The 13,987-nt window shown below is 46.1% G+C and overlaps 1 protein-coding gene across 11 annotated transcripts in view; it reads right to left on the reverse strand.

The window, feature by feature from the left end:
- Positions 1 to 13,987, reverse strand: part of si:ch211-278a6.1 (SRC kinase signaling inhibitor 1) — a 136,564-nt gene that overhangs the window by 25,481 nt on the left and 97,096 nt on the right. For 8 of the 11 annotated variants that reach the window (XM_029123647.2, XM_029123646.2, XM_029123643.2 and 5 more), the window contains 7 exons: positions 11,668 to 12,512; positions 11,206 to 11,313; positions 10,810 to 10,937; positions 10,133 to 10,153; positions 8,504 to 8,664; positions 5,074 to 5,249; positions 1,524 to 1,654 (listed from right to left, as the gene is read on the reverse strand). In XM_029123647.2, coding sequence (XP_028979480.2) covers positions 1,524 to 1,654; positions 5,074 to 5,249; positions 8,504 to 8,664; positions 10,133 to 10,153; positions 10,810 to 10,937; positions 11,206 to 11,313; positions 11,668 to 12,512 — 1,570 coding nt within the window. The remainder of the gene's footprint in view (positions 1 to 1,523; positions 1,655 to 5,073; positions 5,250 to 8,503; positions 8,665 to 10,132; positions 10,154 to 10,809; positions 10,938 to 11,205; positions 11,314 to 11,667; positions 12,513 to 13,987) is intronic. The other 3 variants (XM_029123648.2, XM_029123649.2, XM_029123644.2) reach the window with 3 other exon arrangements.

The following is a 13,987-nucleotide window of genomic DNA, read 5'->3' on the forward strand; positions in this document are numbered from 1 at the left end:
TTTAACTTACAATGTACATACATTTTTTGTTTAAAATAGGCAAAATATAACTATTTAATTGCTTATGATGAACAAAACAGGCAAATATATAATAAGACCATGAGAGGCTGATGATAAACATAATAAATCCCCCAAAAAACTTGTTTTCTTATACGTAAAACTGTGGAGTGATTGTTACATGTTTTGTGTAATGGGTCACAATTGACAGCATATAATGTAATTTCCTAAAACAACACTTTATTTTGGTCAGTCACAAAACAAGTGCCCTCTCAGGTAGGCTGTGTGTGTGTGGGTAAGTGTGTGTCTGTACATACAGCTTCGGAAAAAAACACTGCACCTTTTTCTTTCCTTTCCAAAAAGGTCGAAAAGGAATGTTTTGAGTGAGGAACAGAGGCGTTCAATTTGCAGTGGTCTCTTAACTTTAACCCTTCTGTTCCTCACTCAAAACCTTCCTTTTCGAAATTTTTTGGAAAAGAAAGAAAAAGGTGCAGTGGTCACTTAATTTTTTCCAGGGCTGTATTTATGTATGTATGTGTTCAAGTTTATATGCATGATGGGCAGCACGTGAATGTATGGGTGAGTGCCTTGCGAATGTATTTTGTATTTGTGGCAAATGAGGCTGGTCTTGGTGTCCTTGTGACAGACTGATGTGACAGTGTCTGTGAATGTTCAGTGTATCAGACTCTGATGTGAGGGTGTCTGTGAATGTTCAGTGTATCAGACTCTGATGTGAGGGTGTCTGTGGATGTACAGCGTATCAGACTCTGATGTGAGGGTGTCTGTGAATGTTCAGTGTATCAGACTCTGATGTGAGGGTGTCTGTGAATGTTCAGTGTATCAGACTGATGTGACAGTGTCTGTGAATGTTCAGTGTATCAGACTGATGTGACAGTGTCTGGGAATGTTCAACGTATCAGACTGATGTGACAGTGTCTGGGAATGTTCAACGTATCAGACTTTGATGTGACAGTGTCTGGGAATGTTCAATGTATCAGACTCTGATGTGACAGTGTCTGGGAATGTTCAACGTATCAGACTTTGATGTGACAGTGTCTGGGAATATTCAATGTATCAGACTCTGATGTGACAGTGTCTGGGAATGTTCAGTGTATCAGACTGATGTGACAGTGTCTGGGAATGTTCAGTGTATCAGACTGATGTGACAGTGTCTGGGAATGTTCAACGTATCAGACTGATGTGACAGTGTCTGGGAATGTTCAACGTATCAGACTTTGATGTGACAGTGTCTGGGAATGTTCAATGTATCAGACTCTGATGTGACAGTGTCTGGGAATGTTCAACGTATCAGACTTTGATGTGACAGTGTCTGGGAATGTTCAACGTATCAGACTCTGATGTGACAGTGTCTGGGAATGTTCAGTGTATCAGACTGATGTGACAGTGTCTGGGAATGTTCAACGTATCAGACTTTGATGTGACAGTGTCTGGGAATGTTCAATGTATCAGACTCTGATGTGACAGTGTCTGGGAATGTTCAGTGTAACAGACTATCAGTGACTCACTCTTGAGCTCTGTGAGCGTCTCTCCTAGTTTCCTCAGCACTGAAGCCTTTTCCTCAAGCTCCTGAACCGTCACCAGCTTGTGATTGACAGACGAACCCTTCTGGATGTCCTCCACTGACTTCTCAAGGTCACTGGACAAGAAACACAGGGGAGACATTTTAATTTCAAAGTTAAGAGTAAAAACAGAAACCTTAATGTTATGAAGACTGTGAGGTTCCACTAATCAAGGCAAAACTAGGTGTAAAGAGAACCACAGCCAATACACCCACATACACACAGTCACACAGACACACAGACACACAGACACACAGACACACACACACACAGACACACACACACACACACACACACACACAGACACATATTCACACAGACACATATTCACACAGACACACATACACATTCACACATACACACAGAGACACATACACACAGAGACACACAGACACACACACACATTCACACAGACACACATTCACACATTCACAGACACACACACACACACACACAGACACACACACACCCATACACAGACACACAGACACACACACACCCATACACACAGACACACAAGCTGACAATGCAAAACCCCTAATGAAAATCATACTTAACAATGTTAAATAAATCAACCTTATTCCATGAGGCCAATCTAAATTGTATGAATAATTAAATGAAATAAAAAGGCTATTAGCGACGGTTAATAACAAGCCTCGATTAACAGAGATGATCTAACGAGGCGGATGATTTATTCAACAATGTCCACTCATAAAGTTACACAACATGTACTGACAGTGTCTGGGAACCGGGGATGTGTCTGGGAACAAGTGTGTAAAAACCTTACAGCCTTGCCTCAGCACGGCAACTCCCAGTGGGCTCGGGAGAGTCGAAGATCAACACTAATGTCAGTTGAGGTAGCCCCACTTACCTCAAGCTGAGTGCATTGAGGCACAGCAGCCCTGTTCCACATGGAGCCCACTTAGCCAGGACACCTCCCCATGCCAGACCCTGAGGACAGCAGCCCTGTTCCACATGGAGCCCACTAACCCAGGACACCTCCCCATGCCAGACCCCAGGTACAGCAGCCCTGTTCCACATGGAGCCCACTAACCCAAGACACCTCCCCATGTCAGACCCCAGGCACAGCTGGTCTGCCAAGACCCGGATTTACAGTTTTTTACAGTCGCTAGGACACATTTCCCAACACTTTTTCAAAACTCTTCACACAGTGAGCACAACAGAAGTATAAGGGGGCTAAACTAAGGATCAATTATCATTGCTTTGGCACAAAATGCATTCAATGACTACATCTTTCAAATTACATTAATTATTTTCTCACTTCGACACAACAACCGCCAAAACTCTGTGTACTTACAGGCCAATTTGCACATGCTTACATACTTTTTTCAAAACTGTTAAACTTAAGATCAAAACAATATCATAATACAAAACTGAATAAGACAGCAATTTGCTACAATTCTACAGTAATATTTTAATGAAATATATTTAAAATCTTAAAATTAGATGCTATAAAAACAATTGGATAATCGGACCAACCACAACTGATTCTCATTGTAGATGAACATCTACACAGTTGTTACTCTTTCAATTTCATTACAAAAGGAGACAACTGCTGAGTAGTTTTGCATTGTGATGTGGACCCAGCCAGAAAATTGACCCAGCCAGAGATAGACAAGTGGCTGAAAGAGGAAGAAGTGTGGCTGGGAGGGGGCGAGGAATACGTATGCGTGGTGGAAGAATAAGAGGAAGATCAAGAGCTGTAGTCTCAGATGAGATCAGAGCAACTGTAATTGATCATGTAGTAAATCATGGTCTCTCAATGAGAGAGGCTGGTCAGACAGTGCAGACAAATCTGCAACACTCAACAGTGGCATCTATTGTTAGAGTTTTCCGGCAAACCAACAGGTAACTTGTATTCTGCAAGGGCATTTGACAGAGTTGCACATTACATAAGTAAATAGACTTGTGTGTAATTGCTTTTGCATATCTGCTTAGGACTCAATGGTTACCTCACACAGGTGAGAGAGGAAGGATGTTCACTCGTTGTTGATGTGGTCATCAGAAACAATGGCATAAAACTCACTGAGATTCGAGACAGAGTCTTCGCAGACAACGTTACTTTTGCAAATATTCACAGTGTAAGCATAATAACTATTTGTAGAGTCCTGAAAAAACATCAGGTAAGGATGAAACCAGTTGTACACTGTGCCTTTTGAGAGGAACTCTGAACATGATTGGGAAGAGAGCCACAGTGGATGTCCCGGGCCAGAGGTGCGCCAACATCACAATGTGCGCAGCAATATCCACTGATGGACTGCTGTTACACAAACCACTAATTGGGCCATACAACACTGAACGTCTCCTTGCGTTCCTGCATGACCTCTATGGAAGGGTTGTAATCAGCCAACATTTATAATTGTATGGGACAATGTGGCATTTCACCACTCCTGTGTAGTCACCGAGTGGTTTGCAGCCCATCCCAGAATGATGTCACTTTTCCTCCCACCTTACTCTCCAGTCCTCAACCCCATAGAGGAATTATTTTCCTCAAAGAGGTGGAAGGTTTATGACCACCATCCACATGATCAAATATCCCTCCTGGACGCAATGAATGCTGGATGCCTGGACATATCAGCAGAAGATGCCAGAAGATTATTTCCTAGGTGTATTGCCCTAGATGACATAAGTTGTGATGTGGATGAGATCTTGTGGCCAAATGGAGCAGACCGAGTAGATTAGCATTACTATTGTATCTGTATCAGTGGATGGTGTGTATACAAATTATTGTTTTTTGGAATTACTCAGTGCAAAAATATACAAATGTATATAAGACATAAAACATATTGTGGCTTTCTGCATCATGTCTGATTCATTCGAGTAACATATATTGCAGTGAATTATAATTAGAGATGTGTCCTTGTTTTACACAAGAAAACATTGTAAAATGCTACCTGTTGTTAGTGTTTTTTAGGTCATTGTTTTGTGGGTGACAAAGTGTGTTTGTTGTCTTTCAACCTTTGCTAGTGTTCTGGAAGAATGACTTGATTTGAGACATGTATGAAGTGATTTGGTAGTTTTAGTGCATTTTGAAAGTGAAATGAACTGCTGTGCTGAGCTGAAAGTTGGTTTGGAGAACTGTGAGAAGAGTTTTGAAAAAGTGACCTAAGTATTGGGAAATGTGTCCTAGCGACTGTAAAAAACTGTAAGAGCCGGGCTGTACTGCCAAACAGTGACATTAGTACTGCACCACTTGGAAGCCCATGGAAAATGTATTATATTGGCCAGTCAGTCAATCAGACAGTCAGTCAATCAGACAGTCAGTCAATCAGACAGTCAGTCAATCAATCAGACAGTGAGTCAATCAGACAGTGAGTCAAACAGTCAGTCTGTCAATAGGCACATGTTAATTGATCAGTCAGAGAGACAGTAAACTAATGTTAATTGACCAGTCAGTCAGTAAAATAATGTTATTGATTAGTCAGTCAGTAAAAATAATGTTCATTGATCGGTCAGTGGTGAGGTGAGTACTCACTGGAGCTGCTGGATAACAAGCTCCTCCTGGTTGAGGTACTTCAGCCTCTCCTCCTCCACCAGGAGACGCTGTCTCTGTAGAGGGTCCTCCTGCTTCCTCAGGGCGTCACTCACGCGCATGTTCAGCTCAGTCTCCGTCCTCTTCAGCAGCGTCTTCACACTGTCCTGGTTCTGAAGCTGCAGGACACACACACACACACACGTTAATGCACGGACACGTGCACACAGTCACACTCACACATACATACATACACACGCACACATACGCGCACACACACATACACTTCTAAATGGTAGTACCTCTGAACCAGATCCATCTGTATATACTGAATAATTTACCGATCTCTTGCCTTTTCTATTGAAAATGAGATTTGGTTCACAATGAGCTCACCTGGTTAAGCAAAGGTCAAATTAAAAATAATAGTCATAACAAAGGAGCTAATAGTAATAATAGTACTACTAGTTAAGCACAGATAGAACTGCGTAGGTAACAGTGTTTCCAGGCATCTTAGAATTCTGCAGAAAATGGAAATGATGAATCTCTTGCACTAAAAAAGGAGTCTCTAAGAGGTTGACATCTGCTGAAGTAGAATAGGCGTTATGTTGTGTCATTTCCTGTCTGTGTAAGAATGTGTGAGGTCATTAGGACCCACCTGTCCTGGGCCACATGTATTAGGAAGAACTTACACTAAGAGGGTGTGCTTTTGTGTATGTGTATGTGTGTGTTTTTGTGTATGTGTGTGTTTGTGTGTGTTTGCTCTGTCCTAGGTCTTTCTGCTAACAGAATAGGACTAGCTTCTGCTAATGGAAGCCTTCACACGCTATCCTGTAGATGTGTGTGTGTGCTTGTGTGTGTATCTTACTCTGGGGGGAAAAATAAAAGCAAGATCCTTTTACGGCAGAAATCATCAACATTTCCGGTTATTGAATTGGTAGGACATGGTTTCTGCTGTTTAGTGCCCTTGAGCAAAGCACTCGACCGAGAGGGGCTTGAAATACATCTTCTAAGCAGGGGTTGATAATAATGGATTGTTTCTATGTCCCAGGGAATCCAAGATAACAGCCATAGAAACAGTACGATTTGATTCGATAGAAGTGCTACATGGAAACCCCAGCCATGGCATTCACAGAAAAGGCATTTATACCTGATTGTCTTTCAGTTCATTATCCGAATTATGCTCCTTCTGCTATGGTCACCCTATCTGTTTCTTGCCCTACATAATTCATCAGCCCCATGTTTAATTCAGTCCTGTGGCCGTCTCCACCGGCAACAGGGCAAGTGAGAGGGCAGGGGTCACGTATGGGCTAACACAGAGGACAATTACTGCAATTATCCGTGCTTTCATTTTACGGTTGGTGTCCATATTCAATTCCTTCATACTCATTTGCAGAACTACCCACCTAAAGCTAGCAAGTTAACAAACCAAATACAAAGCTGAAATCATGAGCCTAGATAGTTAACTATAATGTCAGTACTTCACAAACTCACACTGGTCTATTTTTTATATGACTGACCCTATACTACTCAGGTCTAGCATTTGTGTCTGTGTGTGTTTGTGCGAGTGCATGCATGTGTGTGAGCAGGCATTCACCATGTCCCATATAGAGTATATCTTCCTTCTGAGACAATATATCCCACCACTTAACTCCGGGGCAGAGTTAGTGGAGGTACTGTGCCGCTCAGTGAGCACCAGCAGCAGGTCGAGGAAATCACAGGCTATAAAACTACAAATCCCTGGAGACATCATCCATTGGAGCTGGGCCCTTGGGAGAGCTTCACAGCGCATGAAGTGGACCGGAAAACAGAGCGTGCCCACTGTTGTGTTTCATCAACCCTCTATAAGCAGGAGTGGGGGACAAGGCAGAGTGCTGCAACTAAATCACATATCTCCCTACAGTCCCTTATCTTCCCACTGACCCGATGGGTTCTTAGATCACCTGCACTCGTCCCGTCTCTCTTCCCCTCCCTGCCCCCCCACCCCCTCTCTCTCTCTCTCTTCCCCTCCCTGTCTTTCTCCCCCTCTCTCTCTCTCTCTTTTTCGCGGTCTTTCACAAACACATATTACCAAGGTTCAGTGTATCAGACTCTGTTTTCCTCTCTCCCTGAAATGTGTTCCACGTCCTCCTCCGCCGGTAACCCTGACACTGCCGTAAGTCACCGGGGGAGCTGGACAGTGACCTCTGTTCTCAGTGGAGCTCTGTAATGTGACACTGCATCCAAACTGACAGGGTCACCCACCAGGCTAGGGGCACAAAGACGACGCATTGGAATGCTCAGTACAGTCCAATTAATCCACATATTCCACCAGAAACCCAGAAAACATCATCAAGGTGTACCAGGACCTTAATTAGTCAGAGCAGAAGATATCTTGTTTTCTATTATTGAGCTTTTTCAATGACACGTTTTATTCCCTCGGTTCTGAAGTGTGACATGAGTGTGACATCCAAGACACTAACTCATTGAAGTACTAGTGATGTAGCAGACACGTCTATCTTGTTCAAGGGCATAATGATTGATTTGGTAACCATGACGATTTGGGAATGACATGTTTACACGCTGTTTGGACCTGGCCAACGTAAACACCTCGGTCAAATGAATATAACGTGGCATGTGATTGGCCACTTTCCCAGTTCAAACTAGCATAAACTGTACGTGTGTGTTTATGTGTTTGTGAGTGTTCCTTTGTGTGTATGTGTGTGTGTGTGTGTGTGTGTGTCTGCATGCAGGCATGCATGTGTGTTTTATTTATGTATGCACTGCATGTTTGTGGGACACAAAGACCCCACAAAAAAAGTAAAACCTGAAAAATTGCTTCCCACAAGGACCTATTGGCAGGTCCATGTGCATTGAGGGTAGGTCCATGTGCATTGAGGGTAGGCCCATTGCATTGAGGGCAGGCCTATGTGCATTAAGGGCAGGCCTATGTGCATTGAGGGCAGGACCATTGCATTGAGGGTAGGCCTATGTGCATTGAGGGCAGGCCCGTTGCATTGAGGATAGGTCCATGTGCATTGAGGGTAGGCCCATGTGCATTGAGGGCAGGCCTATGTGCATTGAGGGCAGGCCCATTGCATTGAGGGCAGGCCCATTGGATTGAGGGCAGGCCTATGTGCATTGAGGGAAGGCCATTTGCATTGAGGGCAGGCCCATGGGCATTGAGGGTAGGCCCCATTTCATTGAGGGCAGGCCCATTGCATTGAGGGCAGGCCCATTGGATTGAGGGCAGGCCTATGTGCATTGAGGGAAGGCCATTTGCATTGAGGGCAGGCCCATGGGCATTGAGGGTAGGCCCCATTTCATTGAGGGTAGGCCCCATTACATTGAGGGCAGGCCCATGTGCATTGAGGGTAGGCCCCATTACATTGAGGGCAGGCCCATGTGCATTGAGGGCAGGCCCATGTGCATTGAGGGCAGGCCCATGTGCTGTCACCTGCATCTTGCGGAGCTGGGAGAGCTGCTTGCGCAGGTCGGAGGCATTCTGCTGCAGGTCCTGGAGGTGGAGCTGCATCTGCAGACGGTTGACAGTGCTGTCCTGGGTGGCTCCGGAGGGAGGGGGCGGCATCAGGGCCAGGGGGGCCGATGGCGTTACCGCTGACAATTACAGGACATCACAGGTTACCAGAAGGCTACAGGACACTGGCTTACTGCAATGCTGTATGTACACGAGTGCACACACACAAACACACACGCGGACAGACAAACACACAGACAGACTGGCACGCAGAGACAGACACGCACACGGACAGACAGAGAGAAACAGACACAGTGACTGACACAGTTTTGGGAAAACAGGTATAGGGTCCCAGCTGAAAACAACAGCTGAGAGGCAGTGGATAAGAAGAGAACGGCTTTTCTCAATGTCAGATAGATTCAGAGGGACCACCCAGAAAAGACCATTCAGGATGGGGTCAAAGAGATGGGTGACAGACCCAGTTGGTCCATAGGTTTCCAACAACACAAGAGGAGAGACACCACTTATAACACTACCTTCACCCCCACCGCTACTTATAATAATACTAGTATGACCACTACTACTACCTTCACCACCACTAATACTACTACCAGCACCACCACTACGTCCATCACCCCCACCACAAATGCTACTATTAATAATACTAATACAATTACCACTACTACTATCATCACTACTACTCCCATATCCACCACCCCTAATATTACTACCCCTACCAATACTACTATCACCACTGCTACTATCACCACTACTACTATCATCACTACTACTCCCATATCCACCACCCCTAATATTACTACCCCTACCAATACTACTATCACCACTGCTACTATCACCACTACTACTATCATCACTACTACTCCCATATCCACCACCCCTAATATTACTACCCCTACCAATACTACTATCACCACTGCTACTATCACCACTACTACTATCATCACCACTACTACTATCACCACTACTACTATCATCACCACTACTACTATCATCATTACTACTATGACCACTACTACTATGACCACTACTACTATCATCATTACTACTATGACCACTACTACTATGACCACTACTACTATCATCATTACTACTATGACCACTACTACTATCACTACTACTATCACCACCACTACTATCATCACCACTACTATTATCATCACCACTACTATCACCACTACTACTATCATCATCACTACTACTATCACCACTACTTATATCACTACCACTATCAACACTACTACTATCATCATCACTACTACTATCACCACTACTAATATCACTACTACTATCACCACCACTACTAACACCACCACTACTCCCAAATACTACTACTAATATTACTTCAATTACGATCACTAATACGACTACTAATAATACTAAAACTACTATTACTACCATTACCACCACAACTAACACAACTACTACTTCTACCACCACAAATACTACTACCATCACCACCACCACCACCATTAATACCACTACTACACCCTTTATCAACACAGGAACCACTACAACACCACAGACACAGGGCCAGAGAAATGCAGGGAGAGAAAGAGGAAGTAGACAGAAAGAGAAGAGAGAAACTACCTTTTGGTTTCTGTCGTCCAGCTGTAATACAGAAGCAATGGGCCAGTTACCAAAGACAAATGTGGGAGAGAGAGAGAAGAGAGAGCGGAGGAAAATTGGAAGAAATCTTCAAAGTTGACATTGACAGAGTCAAACGAGAACCCCTGGACGTTTCCTCTATGGACAATTGCTGAGAGAAAATGAGTCATTTTAAGGCTTTATTTTCTGGTGTTATTTCCAGCCAAGGAGAAGCATCAAAGGGAAGTCTGTCCTCTCACTGGAGCTTTGATGGTCTGGCCATTGAACACAAAGTCTCCGCAGACACACTTATGCCAAACGAAGGCTTTAGGAATGGCGGAGGAAAGAGAACAGAGAAATGGAGATAGAAAAAGAACAGAGAAATAGAATAAGGGAGAGAATGTGAGAGTATAAGAGACATATTGTATTAGTGGAAGCAGGCTGTGAATGATGAAGAAGCATCTAGGCTGCGAGTTAAGGGAGACGTCACAATGTTGTGCAGCGGCCATCTTAATTTGTTAACAGAACTGGCCTACACCCAGACTGACGGCGAACAGAGACGAGGACCAAGCTCGACCCGACTGAAATGTTCTAAACGATTAGCGGCACGGGGCTCGGTCTGACTAAAAAAAGTCCAGCGGGTTTGAGCAAAACAGACGGCACTGTCGTGGGATACTCACTTCCTGTGGCGGAGCCGTCGCTGTTGGATTCAGTCTTCTCGCTGGAAGAGAAAGGGAAGGGCCGTGAGAACTCCGAGCCATGGTCCGGGGGGCAGCCCGCCATCATGCAGAGACGCAGTAGGCCACACCTGTGGGCCACAGGGCAAGGCAATTACAGTGCTAATGCCAACACCTGCACTATGAACATGACTGCACTCATGAAACCGCCCTACAGCACTGACACTGCTTTCTCTTCCGGGTAAGGTGATGTCGATAGCTGAACTCTACTCATGTACTGCTACACTGCGATAATGGCCCGGTACGTACTCTGGCCTGTTAATTAATAACAGCCTCCCTGGACCAGTGGTTTGTTTCTGCTCCTGCTCTGGGGGGGTCTTACGTGCTGGGGGGTCTTACGTGCTGTCACTGTCCGGTGCTTTGGTCAACACACTCTGAACAAGCCCAGTCAGACTGGCTATCTGTTTCTCCATGGCCTCCATGCGGTCCAGACGCTCCATACGATCCCTGGAGTGGACACAAGGGCTAGCCGTTAGCACGCACTGGCCAGTTAGGGTCACACACGCGCGCACGCACATAACATACAGAAACATACAGCTCTGGAAAGAAACCACTGCACCGTTTGCTTTCCTTTCCAAAAAAGTTGGACAGGAGGGTTTTGAGTGATGAACAAAAGCGTTCAAGTTAAGAGACCACTGCAAATTGAACGCTTCTGTTCCTCACTCAAAACCCTCCTTTTCAACTTTTGTGGACAGGAAAGAAAAATGAGCAGTGGTCTCTTAATTGTTTCCAGAGCTGTATATTAGAAGACACATAAAGAAACACAGAGGAAGAACCTCATCTGAAATCACACCCACACACCTGGACTCCGAGGTCTCTCCAGGCAAAGGGGAGCTGTACCCCGGAGCAAACCTGCTCCCGTCCCCTCCCGGCCCGGCCTGCAGGGCCAGAGGTTCAGAGCTGGAGCCGGGCCTGGACTTGGGGCTCTCCACGAACACGGAGGAGGAGGCTGAGTCTTTGCGGAAGGTCTGCCTGACCGGGGAGGCCCGGCTGGGGGAGCCGGAGTACGAATCGCCCCTGTCTCTCAGCTGCACGTCGGTGATCTTCTGTGGGGAAGAGGGGGGCATGCGGAAGCCCATGCCGAGAGTGGCTGAGGAGTAGGAGTCGGAGTAGAGGGGACCTCCTGGCTTGTACAGGGCGTCCTCTAGCTCCCCCTGCAGGGCGGCAGCCGAGTAGGTGCTGAGGGAGCGCACAGAGCCCCGGCGGTACAGCCCTCCGGACACGGGGAAGCCGAAGGGGTCCCCGATGGCGGCCAGCGATTGCGTGGACGCGATGCTGAGGCGTCCCTCGTGGACCAGGCTGTAGGGGTCGGCGTACAGCCCCTCGTTCTTCACCAGCATCATGTTCTTCCCAGACACCTCCTCGTCGGGCTTGACGTCGCGCCGCTCCAGGATGGCACTGGGGGAGGGGGACAGGGGGGCGCCGACCCCCCCGTGGTGGGAGCCAGGCCCGGGGTGGTGGGGGTGCTGGGAGTTCTGCTGATGCTGCGGGTGACCGCCCGGCCCGGCGAAGGAGGGGGGCCGCCCCCCGCCATAGGACAGGCGGGATCGAGATGGGGAGCTGGAGGTGGGCGAGGCGGAGGAGGAGGGCAGGGTGTTGAGGCGCCGCGTGGGGGAGGACTCTCGGGACGTGTACACCAGATCCCGCTGGAACGGAAACGGGGGCGGGGAGGGTTGGTTACCATGAGAACGCTGTGCGTCAGACCGACAGTCAGACAATGGGAGATCACACTGACATTGAACAGGCTGTGGAAGCCTGGGCTTATTAATGCACAGCATCACTATACAAGACCACATCAAAGACAGTCCCAGATCCGCGTGTAACACCATTCTGCTACAGGAGCGATGTCTATACACCGCATACTACAGGTGGAATTGGCACTTGACCTGATGTGTGACGGGCGTACATGGAATGGGGGAACAGGCGAAAGGAAAACAGACGTGATTGTCATTGGCTCGATCTGCTGCGAGGCCGGATGTTTGAGGAACTTGGGAGGGGCCACTGTGTTGTTCCCGGCGCTCATCTACAAGAGCCGCTGAGCTTCATTGAACCTAGGCTAACTAGACCCAGCGCCGTAACAGGATTGCAAAGAGCTGGCATTCAACACGGCTCCACATTTGAACATATCTATTTCCTGTCTATTGAAAAGAGGTGAGAGCATGACTGAGCCTAACCCACTCCCCCATTCATTAGATTGAATGAAAGGCATTTCCTCATGCTTCACAAGTCCTCGATTTTCTCCTAAAACACTTGCCTGTGTGGTCTAATCCTTCAAATATTATGCTGCTTTCCCTGCCTTTTGTTCTGTATCTCTGGGTTTGGATTCCTGTCCATTTTGTCTACCCTTCTTCAGCATACAGTCATTCTCTCTCTCTCTCCTAGCCATCTTCTGCTAGTCCTCCCTGTGTCCTTGTGTTCTCAACCTTCTTTCTCCTCCCCTTTCATCCCAATCCTACATGCAGGCGGGGCGTTGTGATGAGACAGAAATCCTAGTGATTAGAGCATCGCTCCAAAAATTCAGAGGTTGTTGGTTTAAATCCCAGAGCTGGGAAAGTGAAAAAACAACGCTTATTGTGTCCTTGAACAGGAGTGCTGTAGTAAGTCAGCCTGGATGAAGAGTATATGCTAAATGACTGCAAAGTAAACAAAGGACTGTTTATGAGTATTAAGGAGGAGAGCATCACTCGAAACCTCCATAACACAGTAGCAAAAACCAGCCAGCCAAACCCAAAACATGCACACCAGGAAGCATTTCAATGTCAAGGTGTTAGTTAAGATTCAGGGCAGCATCCCAGTGCAGTCAAAAACTTTCTATATTTGGGGTGATATGTCCACACTATAATTCTCTGATATTGTGAAATTATGATTACAGCTATTTTGAATTACAGCTGTTTGGGGGAAAAAAACGAACGGCATTTTTGCTTGTTTTGGAAGGATAGTACTAGCCAAATGTATGATGCCACATGATTTGATTAAAATGGACAAAAGCCTGTTCAGCTGGTTAAGGGGATGGGCTCTAGAACATCCCATCATCCCATCAAATCGCGCTACAGAAAATACTTCCAACTCAGTTTTTAATAATCAAAGGAGGCTCAGTGAAACATTCTACATGATATAAACA

The sequence above is a fragment of the Esox lucius genome, chromosome 11 (genome assembly GCF_011004845.1).
Source record: "Esox lucius isolate fEsoLuc1 chromosome 11, fEsoLuc1.pri, whole genome shotgun sequence".
NCBI lineage: Eukaryota > Metazoa > Chordata > Actinopteri > Esociformes > Esocidae > Esox > Esox lucius.